At 43.2% G+C, this 19170-nt stretch overlaps 1 protein-coding gene across 4 annotated transcripts in view; it reads left to right on the forward strand.

Annotated features, from left to right (window-relative positions):
- kansl3 (KAT8 regulatory NSL complex subunit 3) overlaps nt 1-19170 on the forward strand; it is a 66806-nt gene that overhangs the window by 37316 nt on the left and 10320 nt on the right. For 3 of the 4 annotated variants that reach the window (XM_056282093.1, XM_056282109.1, XM_056282116.1), the window contains exons 1-13: nt 7468-7644; nt 8095-8368; nt 8570-8740; nt 8965-9055; nt 13329-13514; nt 13655-13786; nt 14564-14680; nt 14779-14877; nt 15299-15370; nt 15537-15611; nt 16046-16203; nt 16316-16379; nt 16593-16775. In XM_056282093.1, coding sequence (XP_056138068.1) covers nt 8157-8368; nt 8570-8740; nt 8965-9055; nt 13329-13514; nt 13655-13786; nt 14564-14680; nt 14779-14877; nt 15299-15370; nt 15537-15611; nt 16046-16203; nt 16316-16379; nt 16593-16775 — 1560 coding nt within the window. In that variant the 5' untranslated portion in view covers nt 7468-7644; nt 8095-8156. Of the gene's footprint in view, nt 1-7467; nt 7645-8094; nt 8369-8569; nt 8741-8964; nt 9056-13328; nt 13515-13654; nt 13787-14563; nt 14681-14778; nt 14878-15298; nt 15371-15536; nt 15612-16045; nt 16204-16315; nt 16380-16592; nt 16776-19170 lie in introns of those variants that run through there. The other variant, XM_056282101.1, reaches the window with a different exon arrangement.

Consider the following 19170-nt stretch of genomic DNA (forward strand, 5'->3'; position numbering starts at 1 on the left):
ACGATTAGCGAGCAGCAGTATGGTTTCATGCCATGAAAGAGCACCACAGATGTGATGTTTGCTTTGAGAATGTTGATTGAGAAGTATAGAGAAGGCCAGAAGGAGTTGCATTGTGTCTTTGTAGAGAGGAGGTGTGGTATTGTATGAGGAAGTCAGGAGTTGCTGAGAAGTATGTAGGAGTGGTGCAGGATATGTATGGGGGAAGTGTGACAATGGTGAGGTGTGCGGTTGGAATGACAGATGGGTTCAAGGTGGAGGTGGGATTACATCAAGGATCAGCTCTGAGCCCTTTCTTGTTTACAATGGTGACGGACAGGTTGACGGACAAGATCAGGCAGGAGTCTCCATGGACGATGATGTTTTCAGATGACATTGTGATCTGTAACGAGAGTGGGGTGCAGATTGAGGAGAGCTTGGAGAGGTGGAGGTATGCACTGGAGAGAAGAGGAATGAAAGTCAGCAGGAGCAAGACAGAATACCTATGCGTGAATGAGAGGGAGGACAGTGGAATGGTCAGGATGCAAGGAGTGGAGGTGACGAAGGCATATGAGTTTAAATACTTGGGGTCAACTGTCCAAAGTAACGGGGAGTGCAGTAGAGAGGTGAAGAAGAGAGTGCAGGCAGGGTGGAGTGGGTGGAGAAGAGTGTCAGGAGTGATTTGTGACAGAAGGGTACCAGCAAGAGTTAAAGGGAAAGTTTACAAGATGGTTGCGAGACCAGCTATGTTATATGGTTTGGAGACAGTGGCACTGATTAAAAGACAGGAGGTGGAGCTGGAGGTGGCAGAGTTGAAGATTCTATTATTTTCATTGGGAGTAACGAAGAAGGACAGGATTAGAAATTATTATATTAGAGGGGCAGCTCAAGTTAGACGGTTTGGAGACAAAGCAAGAGAGGCAAGATTGAGATGGTTTGGACATGTGTGGAGGAGAGATGCTGGGTATATTGGGAGAAGGATGCTGGATATGGAGCTGCCAGGGAAGAGGAGAAGAGGAAGGCCAAAGAGGAGGTTTATGGATGTGGTGAGGGAAGAAATGCAGGTGGCTGGTGTGACAGAGGAAGATGCAGAAGACAGGAAGAAAATGAAACGGATGATCCGCTGTGGCGACCCCTAACAGGAGTAGCCGAAAGTAGTAGTAGTAGTAGTAGTGGTAGTATCGAAATAAGAATATACATCTAGACGATGCCACAAAAGACGAAAGATGAGGGCAGATATAAATGAATTGCGGCGAAGTCCATCAACATATCATCTCAATGTAAATAAATATACTGGTTGCTTTAACTTCCTGTGTCATGACACCTATAACAGTATGCCAATTTCATTACTAGAATCCACCGTTAGATGGCAGAAAAGTACTAAATATTATGATTGTAATGGCACAAAGGTAGAGGGGACCAGGAAGAGAGACATCGCCAAAGTCTACAGTCATTGTCAGACAAGGTTGTTGTGGCTGCACTAGGAACTGTTTAAATTCATGTTTGAGTCATTGCAGTTGTTTGTATGCAGCCAGTTATTGTGTAGTTGCCAGTGAACCTTCAGTACTCCCGCACAAAGTTCATCCAAACAGAATTTAGGATTGCTTTACGTGTACATACTTGTTGCAATCAGCTTATTGTGACGGGATTCACAAATTCAGGTCATCATTTCATTTTACATCCCATTCTATTTTGGATACAATAAAAATTGCAGTGCATATGTGGTGCATTCAAACAACTTTCTTTTGTGTGATTTTAGAAATTGGCAATAGCAAATTGTAGTAAATTGGAAAAGTTTTGTATGCAAATACAACAAGTAGCTGACATCTAAGAATTAAATTATGACCAAAAGAGATGTGATACTCAAGTGGAACATGACGCTTTTGTGTGTGTGTGTGTGTGTGTGTGTGTGTGTGTGTGTGTGCGCGCGCGCGCGCGCGCGCGCAAATCAGAGCGACAGAAACTAGAAAGATTTTTTTCGCCCACCTTTGCCCTCCACATCTTCGAGTGAAACGGAGAAACTGACATCACAAAGAAAGAGAAAATATGATGAAACCTTCCTTCGGTTTGGATTTTAGCATAACTGGACGAGGAAAGGCGGCAATGTCTGCTGTGCGGTAACATCCTGTCTATGGAGAGCATGAAACCCAACAAGCTCAAGAGACATTTTGAGACAACGCGTAAAGAGTATGTAGGCAAACAAGCAGTGAATGTACACTACCGTTCAAAAGTTTGGGATCACCCAAACAATTTCGTGTTTTCCATGAAAAGTCACACTTATTCACCACCATATGTTGTGAAATGAATAGAAAATAGAGTCAAGACATTGACAAGGTTAGAAATAATGATTTGTATTTGAAATAAGATTTTTTTTACATCAAACTTTGCTTTCGTCAAAGAATCCTCCATTTGCAGCAATTACAGCATTGCAGACCTTTGGCATTCTAGCTGTTAATTTGTTGAGGTAATCTGGAGAAATTGCACCCCACACTTCCAGAAGCAGCTCCCACAAGTTGGATTGGTTGGATGGGCACTTCTTTGAGCAGATTGAGTTTCTGGAGCATCACATTTGTGGGGTCAATTAAACGCTCAAAATGGCCAGAAAAAGAGAACTTTCATCTGAAACTCGACAGTCTATTCTTGTTCTTAGAAATGAAGGCTATTCCATGCGAGAAATTGCTAAGAAATTGAAGATTTCCTACACCGGTGTGTACTACTCCCTTCAGAGGACAGCACAAACAGGCTCTAACAGGTACTATTTAATGAAGATGCCAGTTGGGGACCTGTGAGGCGTCTGTTTCTCAAACTAGAGACTCTAATGTACTTATCTTCTTGCTCAGTTGTGCAACGCGGCCTCCCACTTCTTTTTCTACTCTGGTTAGAGCCTGTTTGTGCTGTCCTCTGAAGGGAGTAGTACACACCGGTGTAGGAAATCTTCAATTTCTTAGCAATTTCTCGCATGGAATAGCCTTCATTTCTAAGAACAAGAATAGACTGTCGAGTTTCAGATGAAAGTTCTCTTTTTCTGGCCATTTTGAGCGTTTAATTGACCCCACAAATGTGATGCTCCAGAAACTCAATCTGCTCAAAGAAGTGCCCATCCAACCAATCCAACTTGTGGGAGCTGCTTCTGGAAGTGTGGGGTGCAATTTCTCCAGATTACCTCAACAAATTAACAGCTAGAATGCCAAAGGTCTGCAATGCTGTAATTGCTGCAAATGGAGGATTCTTTGACGAAAGCAAAGTTTGATGTAAAAAAAATCTTATTTCAAATACAAATCATTATTTCTAACCTTGTCAATGTCTTGACTCTATTTTCTATTCATTTCACAACATATGGTGGTGAATAAGTGTGACTTTTCATGGAAAACACAAAATTGTTTGGGTGATCCCAAACTTTTGAACGGTAGTGTACTTCAGAAAGGCAATGGCCAGTGACTGCCGGTGAGCGAGCCTTGAAAGCATCTTTTGAGGTGAGCTATCTTGTCGCAAAGGCTATGAAGCCACATACCATCGCTGAGACTTTGATATTGCCAGCTGCCACTGAAATGGTAAAAACGATGTGTGGGGAGGGAGAAGCGCATAAACTGAAGACAATACTGTAGCGAATTGAGGGGACAACGCACCCACAGGAACTGCCGCGGCCGGGAAGCGAACCTGTATCGCCCGCACCGCAGGAGGCATCGCTAACCGCTAAACTAAAGGCTCAGACCCGCCAGCCAGCGGCCAGCGTGTCTTCTTATCCATGCACGTTACACTACCTCCCTCCTTCGGGAAGCGCGTCCCCGCGCTTAAGCATCTGAGCTCCTTCACGCCTCAGGGCGCATGCACTTTCGATGGCCTTACGGTCGCTCCATCCCACTTCTGACACCAATGTAGCGAATTCGGGGGGACAACGCACCCACAGGAACTGCCGCGGCCGGGAAGCGAACCCGTATCGCCCGCACCGCAGGAGACATCGCTAACCGCTCGACTAAAGGGTCAGATCCGCCGGCCAGCGGCCAGCGTGTCTTCTTATCCATGCACGTTACAATACCATTGCCTGATAACACAGCGAAAAGAAGGACAGACGCAATCGCTAATGACCAAGAGAGGATGCTAACAGAACGACTACGAAATTCCCCAGCCTATGCTCTACAAATGGATGTCAGCACAGAAGGAAAAAATGCCCATGCTTTGACATTTGTTCGCTATATGCAGGAGAATGCTATTCACGATATTTTGTACTGTCTCCCTCTTCCTGAACAAGAGACTGCCAAGGCAATGTGCGATGTCCTCCACAACTATATGGAGACAAACAACATGTATTCTGGACTTTGTCATCTTAGAGATTATGACATTAGTAATTTCTTGAGCACAACACTCAACCATCTCATTCTGAGATGCTGGGGAGAGATAAGTGGTATTCGATGGAGGATTGTACTTTTGTAGGAAAGGGTCAAATTCCTTCAAAGGTTCCATACGTATGTAGCGAATTCGGGGGACAACGCAGCCACAGGAACTGCCGCGGCCGGGAAGCGAACCCGTATCGCCCGCACCGCAGGAGACATCGCTAACCGCTCGACTAAAGGGTCAGATCCTCCAACCAGCGGCCAGCGTGTGTACTTATCAATGCACTTTACAATACCCCCCTCCTTCGGGAAGCGCGTCCCCGCGCTTAAGCATCTGAGCTCCTTCACGCCTCAGGGCGCCTACACTTCCGGTGGCCTTACGGTCGCTCCATCCCATTTCTGACACCAATGTAGCGAATTCGGGGGACAACGCAACCGCAGGAACTGCCGCGGCCGGGAAGCGAACCCGTATTGCCCGCACCGCAGGAGACATCGCTAACCGCTCGACTAAAGCGTAAGATCCACCAGCCAGCGGCCAGCGTGTCTTCTTATCCATGCACGTTACACATACAACAAAGTTGTCTCTGTTTGTGCTTTCATTAGCTTCATTACTGCCACAGAAAGGGAGTCCCTGTCTTACTAACATGGAGGTGACCGCAACAATTCACCTGAGATATTCCCTTCGCTCTGCTATCTCACTTTACATGTGCAGTTGCTATAATCTGAGCAATGTTTCTCCGACTGCTGGTAGCTTTGCCATGCTACAACACTGTCTTTATGGGTTTGTGCCATCTCATGCTTTTCAAAGACAAACAAGGCTTTCTTCCAGTTTTTACAACCATTACTGACCAAAGCGTCATGTTTTATGTTTTTGCTAAAGACTCGACATGGAAAGCAGAAAGCTGCATTTTGGTTGACAAGAGTATTCTAGCCATTTGTATTTATCAAACCAGCAGTATTGGTCTACTCCGTCCTCCTTCTCCCCCTCTCCTTGCCTGTTTTAGTATCATGTTATTTTATTAAACTCAGATTTACAAGAACTCGAGGCTTAATGAGTGATCAATCAGCTTAAATTTGTATTTGTCTGAACTGGCAAAATGTTCTGACCTGACTGGCTTTCGGCGGAGCTGCCTCCTTTTTTGATCAACACAATATGACCTTTTCACTGACATTAACTGATTAGAAACAACAGTCTATGCCTACTGATATGATTGTTTCAAAATACTTAAGAGGCATGTAAAAGCAAAGAATGTAATGAGCTGTCAATAACTTTATTTCTATCTCTTTCGCTCGTTCACACTTTGGCTGGCTGGCTTGTCAGCCGGTTAGTATAAAGTTAGTGTTATATAGCCTGTCCTCTTGTCTTTCCCTCACTCAAACCTAAAGTTAGCTAACGTTAAGCAGGTAACAAACGAGTAACAACTTGATAGCTAGCAACATGGACCATCATTTGCCACAAATTCATATTGGAGCGAGGTATCTTCGCTCTGTAACTACATACTATTTCACGCTGTACATTATTTTTATCTTGGTAAAGTTTTAGCTAACTTCTTGTCACAACTTCCGTGGTTTCCAACTACCGTTACAGTCTCTACCAAAGATGGTACAGGAATTGCAGAGTGGCCAGCACAGCCAATGGAAACGCTGGCTTAGAGCTGTAGCAGCCTCTCCCAGGTGCTAGCGCCTGGCCGCCTAGGTACATTGTGAATTTGAAAAAGGAATGAGAAAAAACTATTGATGATGTAAACTACTAATAACACACGTTAGCCCCTCGCTAGCGGGTCTGACCCTTTAGCCGAGCGGTTAGTGATGTCGCCTTGTGTTGCAGCACACCCCGTATCGAATCCCGCACCGGGCAAGAAAATAACCGGTTACAACGGTGTTACAGAAACTAGAAAATTACTTTGTGCCCAAAGTCAAGGTTATTCACCAACGCGCCAAGTTTCACCAGCGGACGCAGGGGCAGGGTGAGTCTGCAGAGGAGTATATTAAGAGTTTGCATGAGCTGGCATCCACATGTTCATTCGCGGCTGTAAAGGAGGAGAATATCCGAGACAGACTGGTCGTAGCTGTCAGAGAAATTACAGTTGATGCCGGATTTGACTCTAAACAAAGCAGTCGAGCCGGTGAGGCAGTCAGAGCAAGTGACGAGTCATGTTAGCGAGCAAGGAGCTGCAGCTAACTAGCGCACAGCCAGATGAAGTGGCTAGCAGCAGATACACACCCCGTGGTGGTGAGAGAGGGAGAACGGCAGGCTACGACAGGGCTGGGCAAAGAAGAGCCACAGATGCACAAGGAACAGGAGGTAACACAAATGGATACAAGTGTAACAGATGTGGCAGACCTCATGGAAAAGCACGCGTTTGTCCTGCCGGAAATGTAGAATGCAAGAAACTAGAAAGATAGGCCATTACGCTGCAGTATGTCTCACCCGTGTGGTCAGTGAAGTAACTACACCACAAGAGGAGGTAGAAGTGAGACATTTTCTAGGAGAGCTAAACCAAACAACTGACTCAGACAAAGCATGGACTGTGAAGCTGCCAATAAAAAGGGACTAATGTAAACTTTAAAATAGACACGGGAGCTGACGCGACTGTCATATCTGAAATCGTGATAAGGGGTCAGCACAGCGTTCAAAAAGAATTAAGGAAGAGAAAGTGAATGAGATGAGAGCAGGAAAGGGATTGTTGTATGCCGAAGCTGCTAAAAGATTTGTGAAGAACGAGAATGGCGTGAGACAAGACGCGAAATCAATCAGGGGGCATGCTAAGTTTTGCTTTTTGTAAGGACCAGGTGACGTTTTTAGCCTTTTTGGTAATGGTAATTAACTGTACTGGTGGAGCAGAAAGAAAATCTGAGAGAATTGATATAATTGTAGATGCAGCAAGGCTATTTCTGGGTGTTGTGGGAGTTTCTGGAGAAGGTGTGCAGCAGCTGCTGAGAGAGGCTCTTATAGTCCCTCTCAGAAACCTGTGAAATAACTAGTCTGATTGAGAAGATTTTTTATTTTTTAAGTAAATGAGTCCGGTCCATTCTCCACTCCAGTTGGTGGCGGTAATGCGCCAAATTGTTGTTTGCCGCCAACCGCGAACTACGCCTACAAAAGAAAGAGACGAACATAAAGCAGACGAAGAAGAAAATGATGACGCTGAGACGCAAACATGGCGCCATGTCCACAACAAAAGGAAGTGAGCCTGGACGCGCATTAAAATTCACTGTTTTCTGATGCCTATATTTGCTAAAAGCGAATGCTTTCTCCGTTTTCTAGTCATTGGTTAAACTGAAGATTTTAAAAGCCACCACAGCCACGAAGAACATGGCAGAATAGATTCAACCGGTGAGCTACAATAGCCTGCGTAAACGACATTTTAGTTTCAAGCTTGCTAACAGCCAGGGAGGCGGCTAAAGTTGGGTTAGCTTAGCGCCTTCAACCGATACATTAACGTCAGCCTGCGTTTAACGTTTCGGGTTACGTTAATGTACGATCATCATTTGTGTTGTGCCAAGTTTGGTTCAGAAATGCAAATATTCAACCTTAAAACAAACAATCCACGACTTTTTGTTCCTGGTTAATTACCTCCGATAGATAGCATTGGGTGCACAATAATTGCAATCACAAAACATCAGCATGGACATGGATGTAACGGGATGTTTTTGTAACTAACCATAAACAGTAACTTAGATGTAGTGTAGAGACCTTTATTGGTGGAAGCAAAATACCGAGGATTTGTCAGTTCAAATCCATGGTTCCAATAATAAACTTCTGTCTCTTTCTATTTTATTTTAGGTTGTTCTAAATCCTCATAGTTGCTGATCCCTCTGTTGGGCCCTTTTGGGCCCCAGAAGAGGATGCACCGCTGTGGGGACAAAGACTTCCAGACGTCAGCACGGAAGATGGGCACATCCCTACTTTTTCAGTTGTCTGCTCACGAGAGAGAGCTGGATTTGGTGTTCCTTGACCACAGTTATGCCAAACCATGGAATTCCCACCCAGATGCCAGTAATGCCCGGCCTACGAGGACACTCTTTGTTACCCCCCGGCGTCAGCCTGAATCATCGTTGTGAGTAAAATGCCCAACAAGCAGCAGAAGATGAAATTATTCCTATCTAGTAGAAACCTGCTTGTTGCAGCTTGGAACTCTGCAAGGTTTTTGATTCGTTAGACTTAATCACCATTAATGAACCTTGCAGTGATCCATTTGAACAATGAATTGTGGTTTGTCTCTAAGACACTAATTTGAATGTTTTTTTTTTCTCCGCAGAGAGTCTGATCCATTAATTGATGTGGAGACAGACACACCCATACCTGTTCCACTCTATGACAACCATAAAGCTCTTAGTGTGATGAAGGAGTGTGAGCGGCATGTCTTGTTTGCTCGCACTATTGCTGATAGCCCACCACCTCCTGACGACTGGGAAGAACACATCAACAAGTAATTAAGCATGTTGATTAGCCCACAGAATTTTTTTTAATTTGAATACTTATCCACTGTTATGGGAATTTTAAGTATGGACTCATTTACAGACAATTTCCTTCATATTGCCAAATTAGCTATAGTAATTTAATTAGAATTTAAAATAGTAATTTAAATAAAATTACCTATATAACTTTACCTGTTAACTATCTTGCAGTGACCAGCATTTTTCTCTGTTTCAGAACTGGATGGTCAGTGGCACAGAACAAATTGTTCAATAAAGTGCTAAAAGCCTTGCAAGCTGAAAGACTAGCCCGGCTGGCCAATGAAAATGTAAGTCCAATGCTTTTGTGTTTTATTTTAACAAGAATGGGCCATCCGTTCTCAAGCATTCTGCTATTGTGTGAGTTCTTTAAAGCTGCTATGGTGAGTTTATCAATGATTCTTTATTGTTCTTTATTTAATTTTGATGCCTCTGTGACCAACATAAAAAAGACCATCAGCAAAATGATTAAATATGATTCATTAAAAATTATTCCAAATCGTTCCAAATGCTAGTCCCCAAGTCGGATTCCTAGTGAAATCTGACAACGATGTATGACAAGCAGACAGGATGTGTGGCCACAAATGGAGATATGTTACCTCATCACTCACAGAAAGTTTGAATCAGTTCATCTGAACACGTTTATTGAGAGAAACGTTTCATCACTTATTTAAGTGACCTCTTCAGTCTTAACTGACTGCAGGTATCCCCACCCTTATAAACAATACAGTGGCATAATGACTGAAAACAATGATTGGTTTCATATGCATATTGGCGTGGCCATTAACTAGAGTTACAATAGCAAGGTGTACTATTAAGAGGATTGGGGAATAGTTGCAATCGCAACATTATAAGATGGTGACAAATGTATTCTTAGAGACCCCCCCTCCCTCGGTTCAGAGATGGTCATCCCCTCTACACATAGATGACTTCTTTGACTCCCTGTTCAGACCAGCATTCCTCCCTATCAAGGATGTGCACATCCTCATCCTTGAAAGAGTGGCCACTGGCCTGTAGATGGGTGTAGACTGTGAGTCCTGGCCTGACCTGTTAGCGCTTCTGTGTTGTGCCATCCTCTTGGCCAGTGTCTGTTTGGTTGCCCCGAAGTACAAGTCACAGCAATCCTTCTGGCGTGAACTATATTGCTCTGTTTGTGCTGGGGGACCTGATCCTTCGGATGGACCCATTTTCTGGCGCAGTGTGTTTTGGGGTTTGAAAGTAACTGGGATGTGGTATTTGGAAAATATGCATCTCAACTGTTCCAAAACTCCCAGCACATAAGGAATCACCACTGGTTTACGCTTAGGCAGCTGTTGTCCTTCCCCTGTCATTAATCGGTGGTGCATTGTTTGGGCATCTTCCTGGCTTTGACAAACGGCCAGTTAGGATAACCACACTTAACCAGGCCCTGTTTAATGTGGGATTTCTCCCCTTCCCTGGCAGCTGTGTCGGTGGGGACATTGTCAGCTCAGTGGAACAGCGCCCTGATGACTCCTAGTTTATGCTCCAGTGGATCATGAAAGTCAAACCTTAAGTACTGATCAGTATGTGTTGGTTTATGATAAACATCAACAATATTCGTAGGGAATGACCATCCCTGATCCGGGGGGGGGGTGTCTAAGAGTACATCTGTCGCCATCTTACAATGCTGTGATTGCAACTATTCCCCAATCCTTTGTGAATAGTATTAAATTGCCATTGTAGCTCTAGTTAATGGTCACAGCAGTTTGCATATGAGACCGATCGTTATTTTCGGTCATTATGCCACTGTGTCGTTGATAAGGTTTGGAATACCTGCAGTCAGTTGAGACTGAAGAGGTCACTTCGATGAGTGATGAAACATTGTCCAGATGAACTGATTCAACTTTCTGTGATTTCCTTACCTGGATTATTGAGCATACATTAAGACATTTTGATACCTCATCACTGTATACCTTGCAAATATATGCCTGTTTTTCTGAACCACCATTAAATCTTTCTTTCTTCTCTTCAAAACAAATATACTAGCTACCAGGGGATGAATGTTGATCTCTGTGACAAATGAAGTTGTTTTTCTGCGAAACACTACCACTTTTGTCCACAGCATCGTTCATAGACAACAAAACGCAAAACTTCTTGTAGCAGCTTTAATCTCAATCCAAAAACCATTTAGAAGAGGCTTAGCATTATATTCTTTGTTAAAGGTATAATGTCAGATTTCTCACAAATCTAGCATATATTTTACCCTTTGGGTGTAATGATATGTTTCTAGAGTAAACCTCTGCCCAATTCTCTCCCCCCTTGGCTTGTTATTGTGGCCTGTATTTGGCTCCCTGTATTGAAATATCAGACCATAAATCATCTCCTCACTTGAAGAACCAACCCCTGTCTAAGCATTTCAGTGCAGCAGATGGAAAAATGCAAGGGACAAGAATAGCTGAAGAGAAGCCAGTTGTCACTTTAGAAGCCTTGCAATGCCTCCAAAATGACCTCAAATCTAAAACAAGACTTGGCTTTGATTGAGGGAGTGAAAGTGCTGATGATGCCCATTTGCACTAAATGCACTGCTAACTGGCTTGCTACTTAGCACCGGTTAGACTGCTGAAGTATAGCTCTATGGCTGGCTGACGGACGTGAGCAGTCTAAATTGTATTGCTGGTTGCTCTCCAGAGTAATCACCAAAGCCAATACCTACCTCCTCCACAGTTGAAATGCTTCCAGTTTAGAGTAGAAGGACTTTGTTTCTCTCTATTTAATTATGGTGCATCTACCTCTTCAATCGATCGGATATTCATCAATGCTCTCCGTTCACTTTCTCGATAGGCGTTTACACAGCACTTTTTGTAGAAGCGAGGTGTGTGGAGTCAGGCGCTGATTTTGTTTTTATGCAGATCCTTTACTTGTCCATGGGTGTCAATTTGACAGAGTGTATCTATAAACCATGGCACATAAACAGTAGGGGTGTGGGGGGGGTACTGATGCAGCATAGTATCGCCATATTTTGAGCGGCAATATTGTATCGATACACGGATGTCATGTATCGATCTTTTAGTAAAGAGGGTTAGATTTCTGAGTGTTGGTCAGTATGTCTGCTTGACAATCCCATTTTGCTGTAGTAAAATTGATTGAAGTGAGATGAACAGACTGAAAACTTTCTCATTTTGGTAAAACAGATGATGACAGATTTCCTTAGGGGACATAATTTGCAGTTGAAAAGTAATAAATTGTAATATAGGTATTGCAATACTCAGCATATCACAAAGTTTAAAATCGCAATATTATCATGTCATGATAATATCGTATCATGGGGCCTCTGGTGATTCCCACCCCTAATAAACAGTAGGAAATGTTTGTTGATCTCAGACAAGAGTTTCATGGGTTGGACGTACATGACAGATGTTCACGTTCGAGCTGAATGCACAGGTTTTATCTCCATCACAACAAATACCATTCTCCGGTCACGTTCATTACTTTCAATCAAACCTAACAAGGACTTGGCTGTTCTTCCTATATGGAGATATATTGTGCTCAGCTCTGGTGCAGCCACCATATTTCAGGCCCCGGTTTCACTGCTGAGAGAAATTTATATATTGAGTTGATCTACTCATAACATAGTTGTGTGATTACCAACCTCCTGCAGGTGAGCTGCTGATGCGACAGAGCCACTCCAGGCTCTCCATCTTTAGCCAACACACAAACCACACCCAATTGCCACACTTCCATGACAACCTTAGCTCTTTTGCTGATTTTACTGCATGGACAATGGGTCACAATTCGTTGTCTTTTGAATTTTGCATGAATAACTTTTCATCACACTAGTTGCTTTCCCTCCGCTATTTGTGTGGTGTGAAGAGTCATCGGTTGGGTCCACTTTAAGAAAACAGTGAAAAGAGACAGGCAGAAAGAACAGAAATGGGGAATAAAATGTAAAATGCTGGTACAGCAAAATCATTCAATCATGAATTTCAGTGTACATCTGTGTTTTCATCCTTTACCTGTTAAGGGCTGAAACTACTTGGAAGTACACAGCTAAACAAACAAAACAGTGGTTAATTTAATGGGGGGGTTTTTTCCCCCCACATGCTCTGGAGTAAGTTTTGAATGCTGTCTGATCAGCGTTCTGACATGACAGTGTCGGTAAAAAGACTGGTGTAACTTGGATTTATTAAGCTTGATCAACATGGTTATACAACAAACATTCGCAGGTCATTTTACTTTTAGGCGACCCTAATTGGTAACACAGGAAGTAGTTCTTTAGACTTCCAGCATTAATCTGAGAGTAGTTTTTTTCGTTGTTGATCTGGGACGTTTCAATATTTTGACCTGATTTCACTATCAAACTGCAGCTTGGGACCAATTCCTCATTTCATTTCTACATTAAAAATATTCAGGGAATATTTTCAACACCGGGTGGCACAAGTTGAGTAACTTGAAAGGAAAAAAAAATCTTGCTCTGATAAGACAATGTCATTATCAGAGGGGGAAAGGTAGAGAAGTACGATGGAGTGTTTATTTTCTTTAGTATGGATGTTTTGTGAAAATTTGAAGGTCCTTTCACATTTTGTCATATCCCGTCTCCCTCAGGCTTCCAATGAGCCAGTCCTGCGTAGGATTGCTGTGGACAAGTGTGCCAGGAAGGTACGCCATGCACTAGCCAGCGTCAGTTGGGACACCAAACTGACCCAGTGGCTACATAACACCCTGATTGAATCTCTGAGTCTTGCCATGCTGGCTGCTTACCTGGACGTGTTGCAGACTCTCAAGAGCAAGGTAGCTGCACTTGTTCTTAATTGAATGAATAACAAGAATTGTCATGCATTTCTCAAACAGGGCACTTAACAGCGTCCACTACTGTTTTGTGTAAAGTCTGGGCAATTAGGAATAATGATCATCTCCCCGTGTCTGGGCAGTTGCCAACGTTGATTGACCGAATGCTACTGACATCATCAGCCAAGACTGGTACACCGAGTGTAGAGGCCCTCTCTCTGTTACTGAAACGTCCTTGGGATCCAGCTGTGGGGGTTCTTTCTCACAACAAACCGGTAGAGTTCATTGTCTTTCTTTTTTTCTTTTTTTTTTTAAGTGTGTCGATTCACAGATTCAAACCAATGTGCCAGGCTTCATGTTTAAGATAACCTCTACATGATTCAGATTGTATTGGGCATAGTTTGGGAGGGAATCATGGAAAAGTTGATGCAGGCTTTATCAGTAAACTCCAATATGATGCATAGCTTTTTGTTTTTGGTATCTAATAATTGCCACTTCTGCTCATTTGGCATTGTGTTTTTTTGTTTTGTTTTTTTTAAGTTGCACTGATTTTCATGTTAATGCCAACAAGTGAGATTCCAAATTGGATGTTAATTCTCTCTGTCTGTCTGTCTGTCTCTCTCTCTCCCCTCCCCCCATTACTGGATTGAATAGATGTATACCTATTAGGATTTCTCAAAGCAAGTCCGAAAACTAAAGCCTTAGTAGAATGAAATAGAACCATATACTGTTGTGTTGGCACTGTATTGAATGGCATAATATCGCACTTCGTGGTATATCGGGGAAAGGGCTGAATCCAATCGTATTTATCTTTTGACTGCTTCGGATCGTTGATTGCGTCCCGAGATACGAATCAAATCTCAGAGGGTGAGATGCACACCCTCGCTTTTTTTTTCTTTAACTTTTTCTTTTTTAGATTTAGAAAAGTTCACTTTTTTTTTCTTTTTTTTTTTTTTTTACTCCATTCAGCTCTGTTTTGTTATTGAGTTCAATCATGAGTTCATGATTTAAGGGTAAGGACAGTTGCCTTCCTGTTTTCATTTACATTTTAGAGCAAGCTTCCAGGCTCCCCGCTCATCCTGATTGCTCCATCAGGCCCTACGAATCCTGCCCTCTCTACCTCACGGCGAATGAGATTCTGGCAGTCTCAGCTCTCCTGCTTTGGAAAGGTTTGAAGTCCCACTCAAATTTATGTCCATATGATTTTCCAGTAACTTCTGCTTTTATTCTTCTCAGAAAAAGCCCATAACAGCTGTGTCTCTGTCAGGTAATCCCAATAAACTCTCATGTGAACAGCGGAGCCAATGTTGGCATCACTCAGTGCTTGGAGCACATGTTGGGCACCGTCAGAGCCAAAGTAATGGAAGTAGGTCTTTTTCCTATATAACACTCTGATAGTGATATTTTTAATAGTACAATTTATACTTGATAGTGATATTTTTAATAGAACAAGTTATACTTGTTGCCACTACTACCTGGAGTCCTTATTAAAAAAAAAAATTTTAATATTTTTTTAACCTTTTTCCCCCCTTATTGAACATCAGTTTGTGTGTAAGACAAATTGACCTTGCAGCTTGATCTCATAGCTTAGCGCCAATTTGACACCGGTCCAGGCAGCCCCCAGTGTAGACACACACACACACACACACATCCTACAAATTTTGGGCTTCTTTAACTGGTTGTGGTTTCAATCACAACTACTTGACATTGACATTCCTTGGATTTTTTTTTTTTTTTTTTTTTTTGAAGTTAATGCAACTATTTTGTGTCTTGTGTTCTGTTACCAGGTTCACAGTCACTTTCCTCACAAACCCATTATCCTGGTTGGCTGGAATGTTGGCGCTCTCATCGCTTGTCATGTAAGGCTGCTTTACCATTATCCTTTTGTTTACAAAGAACCATGGTATCCTAATTGTTATTTATTTATTTCGAATATAAACCTTTTGTTTTTCCTATGAAGTGTGAAAATGTGGTTTTAGTAATGCACTTTAACTGTATTGATTGATTTAACCCATTCATTTGCAGGTATCTCTTATGGAGTACTTGACTGCTGTGGTATGTCTTGGCTTCCCCCTGCTAACTGTCAATGGACAAAGAGGGGTGAGACACAAGATAATATCTGACCTGGCCTTTTGTTGTTGTTGTTTTTTTCCATGACACTTTCACTTTAAAACAAAGGTAATTTAACAACGGTGCGCGTATTTGATTTGGCAAAGATTTTACACTGGATGCCCTCCCTGACGCAACCCTCCCCATTTATCTGGGCTTGGGACCGGCACTAAGAATGCACTGGCTTGTGCATCCTCAGTGGCTGGGTTGTGATGATGTGATGATATGTGGTGAGAGAGGACATGCAGTTGGCTGGTGTGACAGAGGAAGATGCAGAGGACAGGAGGAGATGGAAACGGATGATCTGCTGTGGGGACCCCTAATGGGAGCAGCCAAAAGTAGTAGTAGTAGTAATTTAACAGAGGTGCCACACGGCTTCTGGTTAGGGAATTCTAACTGGTTGATGATGCCTCATCTTCCTAAAGGATGTGGATGACCCGCTGCTAGACATGAAGACCCCGGTGCTGTTTGTGGTCGGCCAGAATGCCCTGCAGTGCAGCATAGAGTCCATGGAGGAGTTCAGAGAAAAGTTGAGGGCAGACAATAGCATGGTGGTGGTGGGAGGAGCTGATGACAACCTCAGGTCAGTTATGAGTTGCAGTTGGTGAGAAAATTAAAATCTTTTCTTTTTGTAAAGATGCATGTATTCCTAAGTAGTTATATCTTGCGTTAACATAAACGGTCTCTATTGCCAGAATTAACTCAACGAAGATGAAAATGGAGGGGCTGACACAAACCATGGTGGATCGCTGTATTCAGGTTGGTTTACATAATTCTGGCAATATTATGTATTGGCTTAAGTCCTACTTATAAAACAAAACTCCATGTAAATAAATGTAGGTGTTTATTTATATGGAGTTTTGTTCTCTTTGCATGTCAAAGCAACACAGGATTGAAGATTTTGAGCTTTATTCAAAATGTATTTGAGCATGATTACAAAGGCTTTATTGGTCCTCCTTTGCTTGTCTTTAGGATGAGATCGCGGACTTCCTGACAGGAGTCCTGACAAGGGCAGAGGGGCATGGTTCAAGTGAAATGAGGGACCTGGACACAGAAAAGAAGAAGAGGTCTCGGCGGGAGCTCCCATTCGATATAGAGAGAGGACGACCCTCCTCCCCTGCTCTGAGACTTCCTATCTCGCCCTCAGGCTCTGAGGTAAGTCCTGTGGCCTTCATGTGTGTACAGATGCTTTAAAGTCAACCATACACCCCAGGTTAGATAGACCGCGGTCCCATCTGAGATTTAAAAAATGCCAGAATCTGGAGAAAATGTTTGGATGGGCTACAAGTATCAAACCACACCCTGCCGGTTTTTTTTATTACCTTTGGGAATAGCTCAGTCTAATTTTGGCAATGCTAGAGTCAACAGCAACCATGCAGGGAAGCAAGAGTGCTAATTCGAGCGACAATGCAAAAATCAGCCATGCAAACTTGTCACCTTTTGGCAAAATTCACCATTTTGAATCCAAAATAGGTCACCTTATTGATTCATGCCGATCCACTGAGAAATAATTGGGGGGGGGGGGCATGCCTACTCAAGGGACTTCCATAGAAAGACAATGGAGTGCGAACATCTGATGCTGTAGATGCGTGTGCGTCGACTCTCAACAAAAGGAAGCAGTCAATCAATTCGTTAGTCACAGTACAGTGCGAGCCCAGACCATCAGTCTGACCTGCTGTGCGGAAAAAGCCAAAGCAAAGTTGCCACAGTGGCGTGTGCCAGCCACAAAACTACAGAGAAAGCATCAACTGAAAACAGGCCTCTAAAGTCATTTGAGTATGATCATCAGCCCTTATAGGTACATACTAAGGATATACCGATACCAGCATCGGTCTGATACTGTGCGTGTTTACTCATACTCGTAATCATAAAACTGCTCCGATACAACAACACCCGATACCCCTTTACAGCAGCGTTACATTCACCTCTCAGTTGAGCAGGTAGGCGGTGGAGGAGGAGCAATGTCAGCCGTGTGGTGATATTTCAAAGTAAACAACGTTGACAAAAGTAAAGCCGACTACAAATTATGCTCAGCAAAATTTAGTGGCCAGTCGATCCCTATTCTAGTTCAAACACCCACCCACATACTGCATGCGTTCGCCAACTGCATCTCTCCGGCCGGCAGTCTCAAAGGAGACACCTCACCACTTCCGTGACAAGGCAAATCCAGGCTGAACCACTGCTTTTTCCGACACACACAGAGAAACTTTCACGTGACGAACACAAGCCAACTCCGCCCCCCTCCCGAAGACAGCATTGCCAATTATTGCTGCTTCATCGAGTCCGGCCATAGTCGAATCTGACGAGACCAGGGCGCAAACCACGGTCCCCAGTGGGCAACTGCATCGACACAAAGCCAATGCTTAGACCGCTACACCACCGCGGACTAAAAAAAAAACAAAAAAAAACTAGCTCTTTCAACACAAGCAATTTGATAAAACAACTGAAGAACCAACACGACACCGATTTCAAGACGTTTGCTAATAGCAGCGGGAAACAGCAACAACCAACTTTGCAGCAAACGCTGGAGAAGCGAGAGAAAATGTCCAGAGACAGCCCGTGGGCAGTGAAAATAACAGTTGAAACATGCAGTTTAATGTTAAAATTTCAGTAACGACAATTTGTTACACTGAAAAGTGTGGTTATATTTTAGTGAAATGTGTGGCAATGCCATGTTTAAGAAAAGTATTGAATGTTAAAATGTCAGTATGACAATTTTGTTACACTTAAGTGTGGTTATATTATAGTGAAATGTGTGGCAACACCATGTTTAAGAAAAACTTACAGCTGAATGTTCAAATGTCCGTAACGACAGTTTGTTACAGCCAGAGAATGAACAATGTCTGATGAAAACGAAACACATTTTCAAAGTAATTGTAAGAATTGTAATGACATTATTAAGTACTCATATCGGTACTCGGTATCAGCAAGTACTCAAATGTAAGTACTTGTACTTGGTCTGAAAAAAAGTGGTATCGGTGCATCCATAGTACATACAGCTGAGTATCATTAGCATAGCAATGGAAATTTATTCCATGACTACTTATAATTTGGCCAAGAGGTGAAATATAAAGAGAGAAAAGTAGAGGGCCAAGAACTGAGCCCTGAGGTACACCATATGTAATATGATAGCAGACACAATGTGGTCGGCAGCATGGTGGCACAGTGGTTAGTGTGGTTGCCTCACAGCAAGAAGGTCCTGGGTTCGAGCCCCGGAGTAGTCCAACCTTGGTGGGTCATCCTGGGTCATCCTCTGTGTGGAGTTTGCATGTTCTCCCCGTGTCTGCATGGGTTTCCTCTGGGGGCCCCAGTTTCCTCCTACAGTCCTAAGACATGTAAGTCAGGTGAATTGGCTGTACTAAATTGTCCCTAGGTATGAATGGGTGTGTGTGTCGGCCCTATGATGGTACTGGCGGCCTGTCCAGGGTGTCTCCCCGCCTGCCGCCCTATGACTGCTGGAATAGGCTCCAGCATCCCCACGACCCTGAGAGCAGGATAAGCAGTTCAGATAATGGGACAATGTGGTCTTCCAGATAAGTAGGACTTAAGC

The sequence above is a fragment of the Lampris incognitus genome, chromosome 1, assembly GCF_029633865.1.
Source record: "Lampris incognitus isolate fLamInc1 chromosome 1, fLamInc1.hap2, whole genome shotgun sequence".
NCBI lineage: Eukaryota > Metazoa > Chordata > Actinopteri > Lampriformes > Lampridae > Lampris > Lampris incognitus.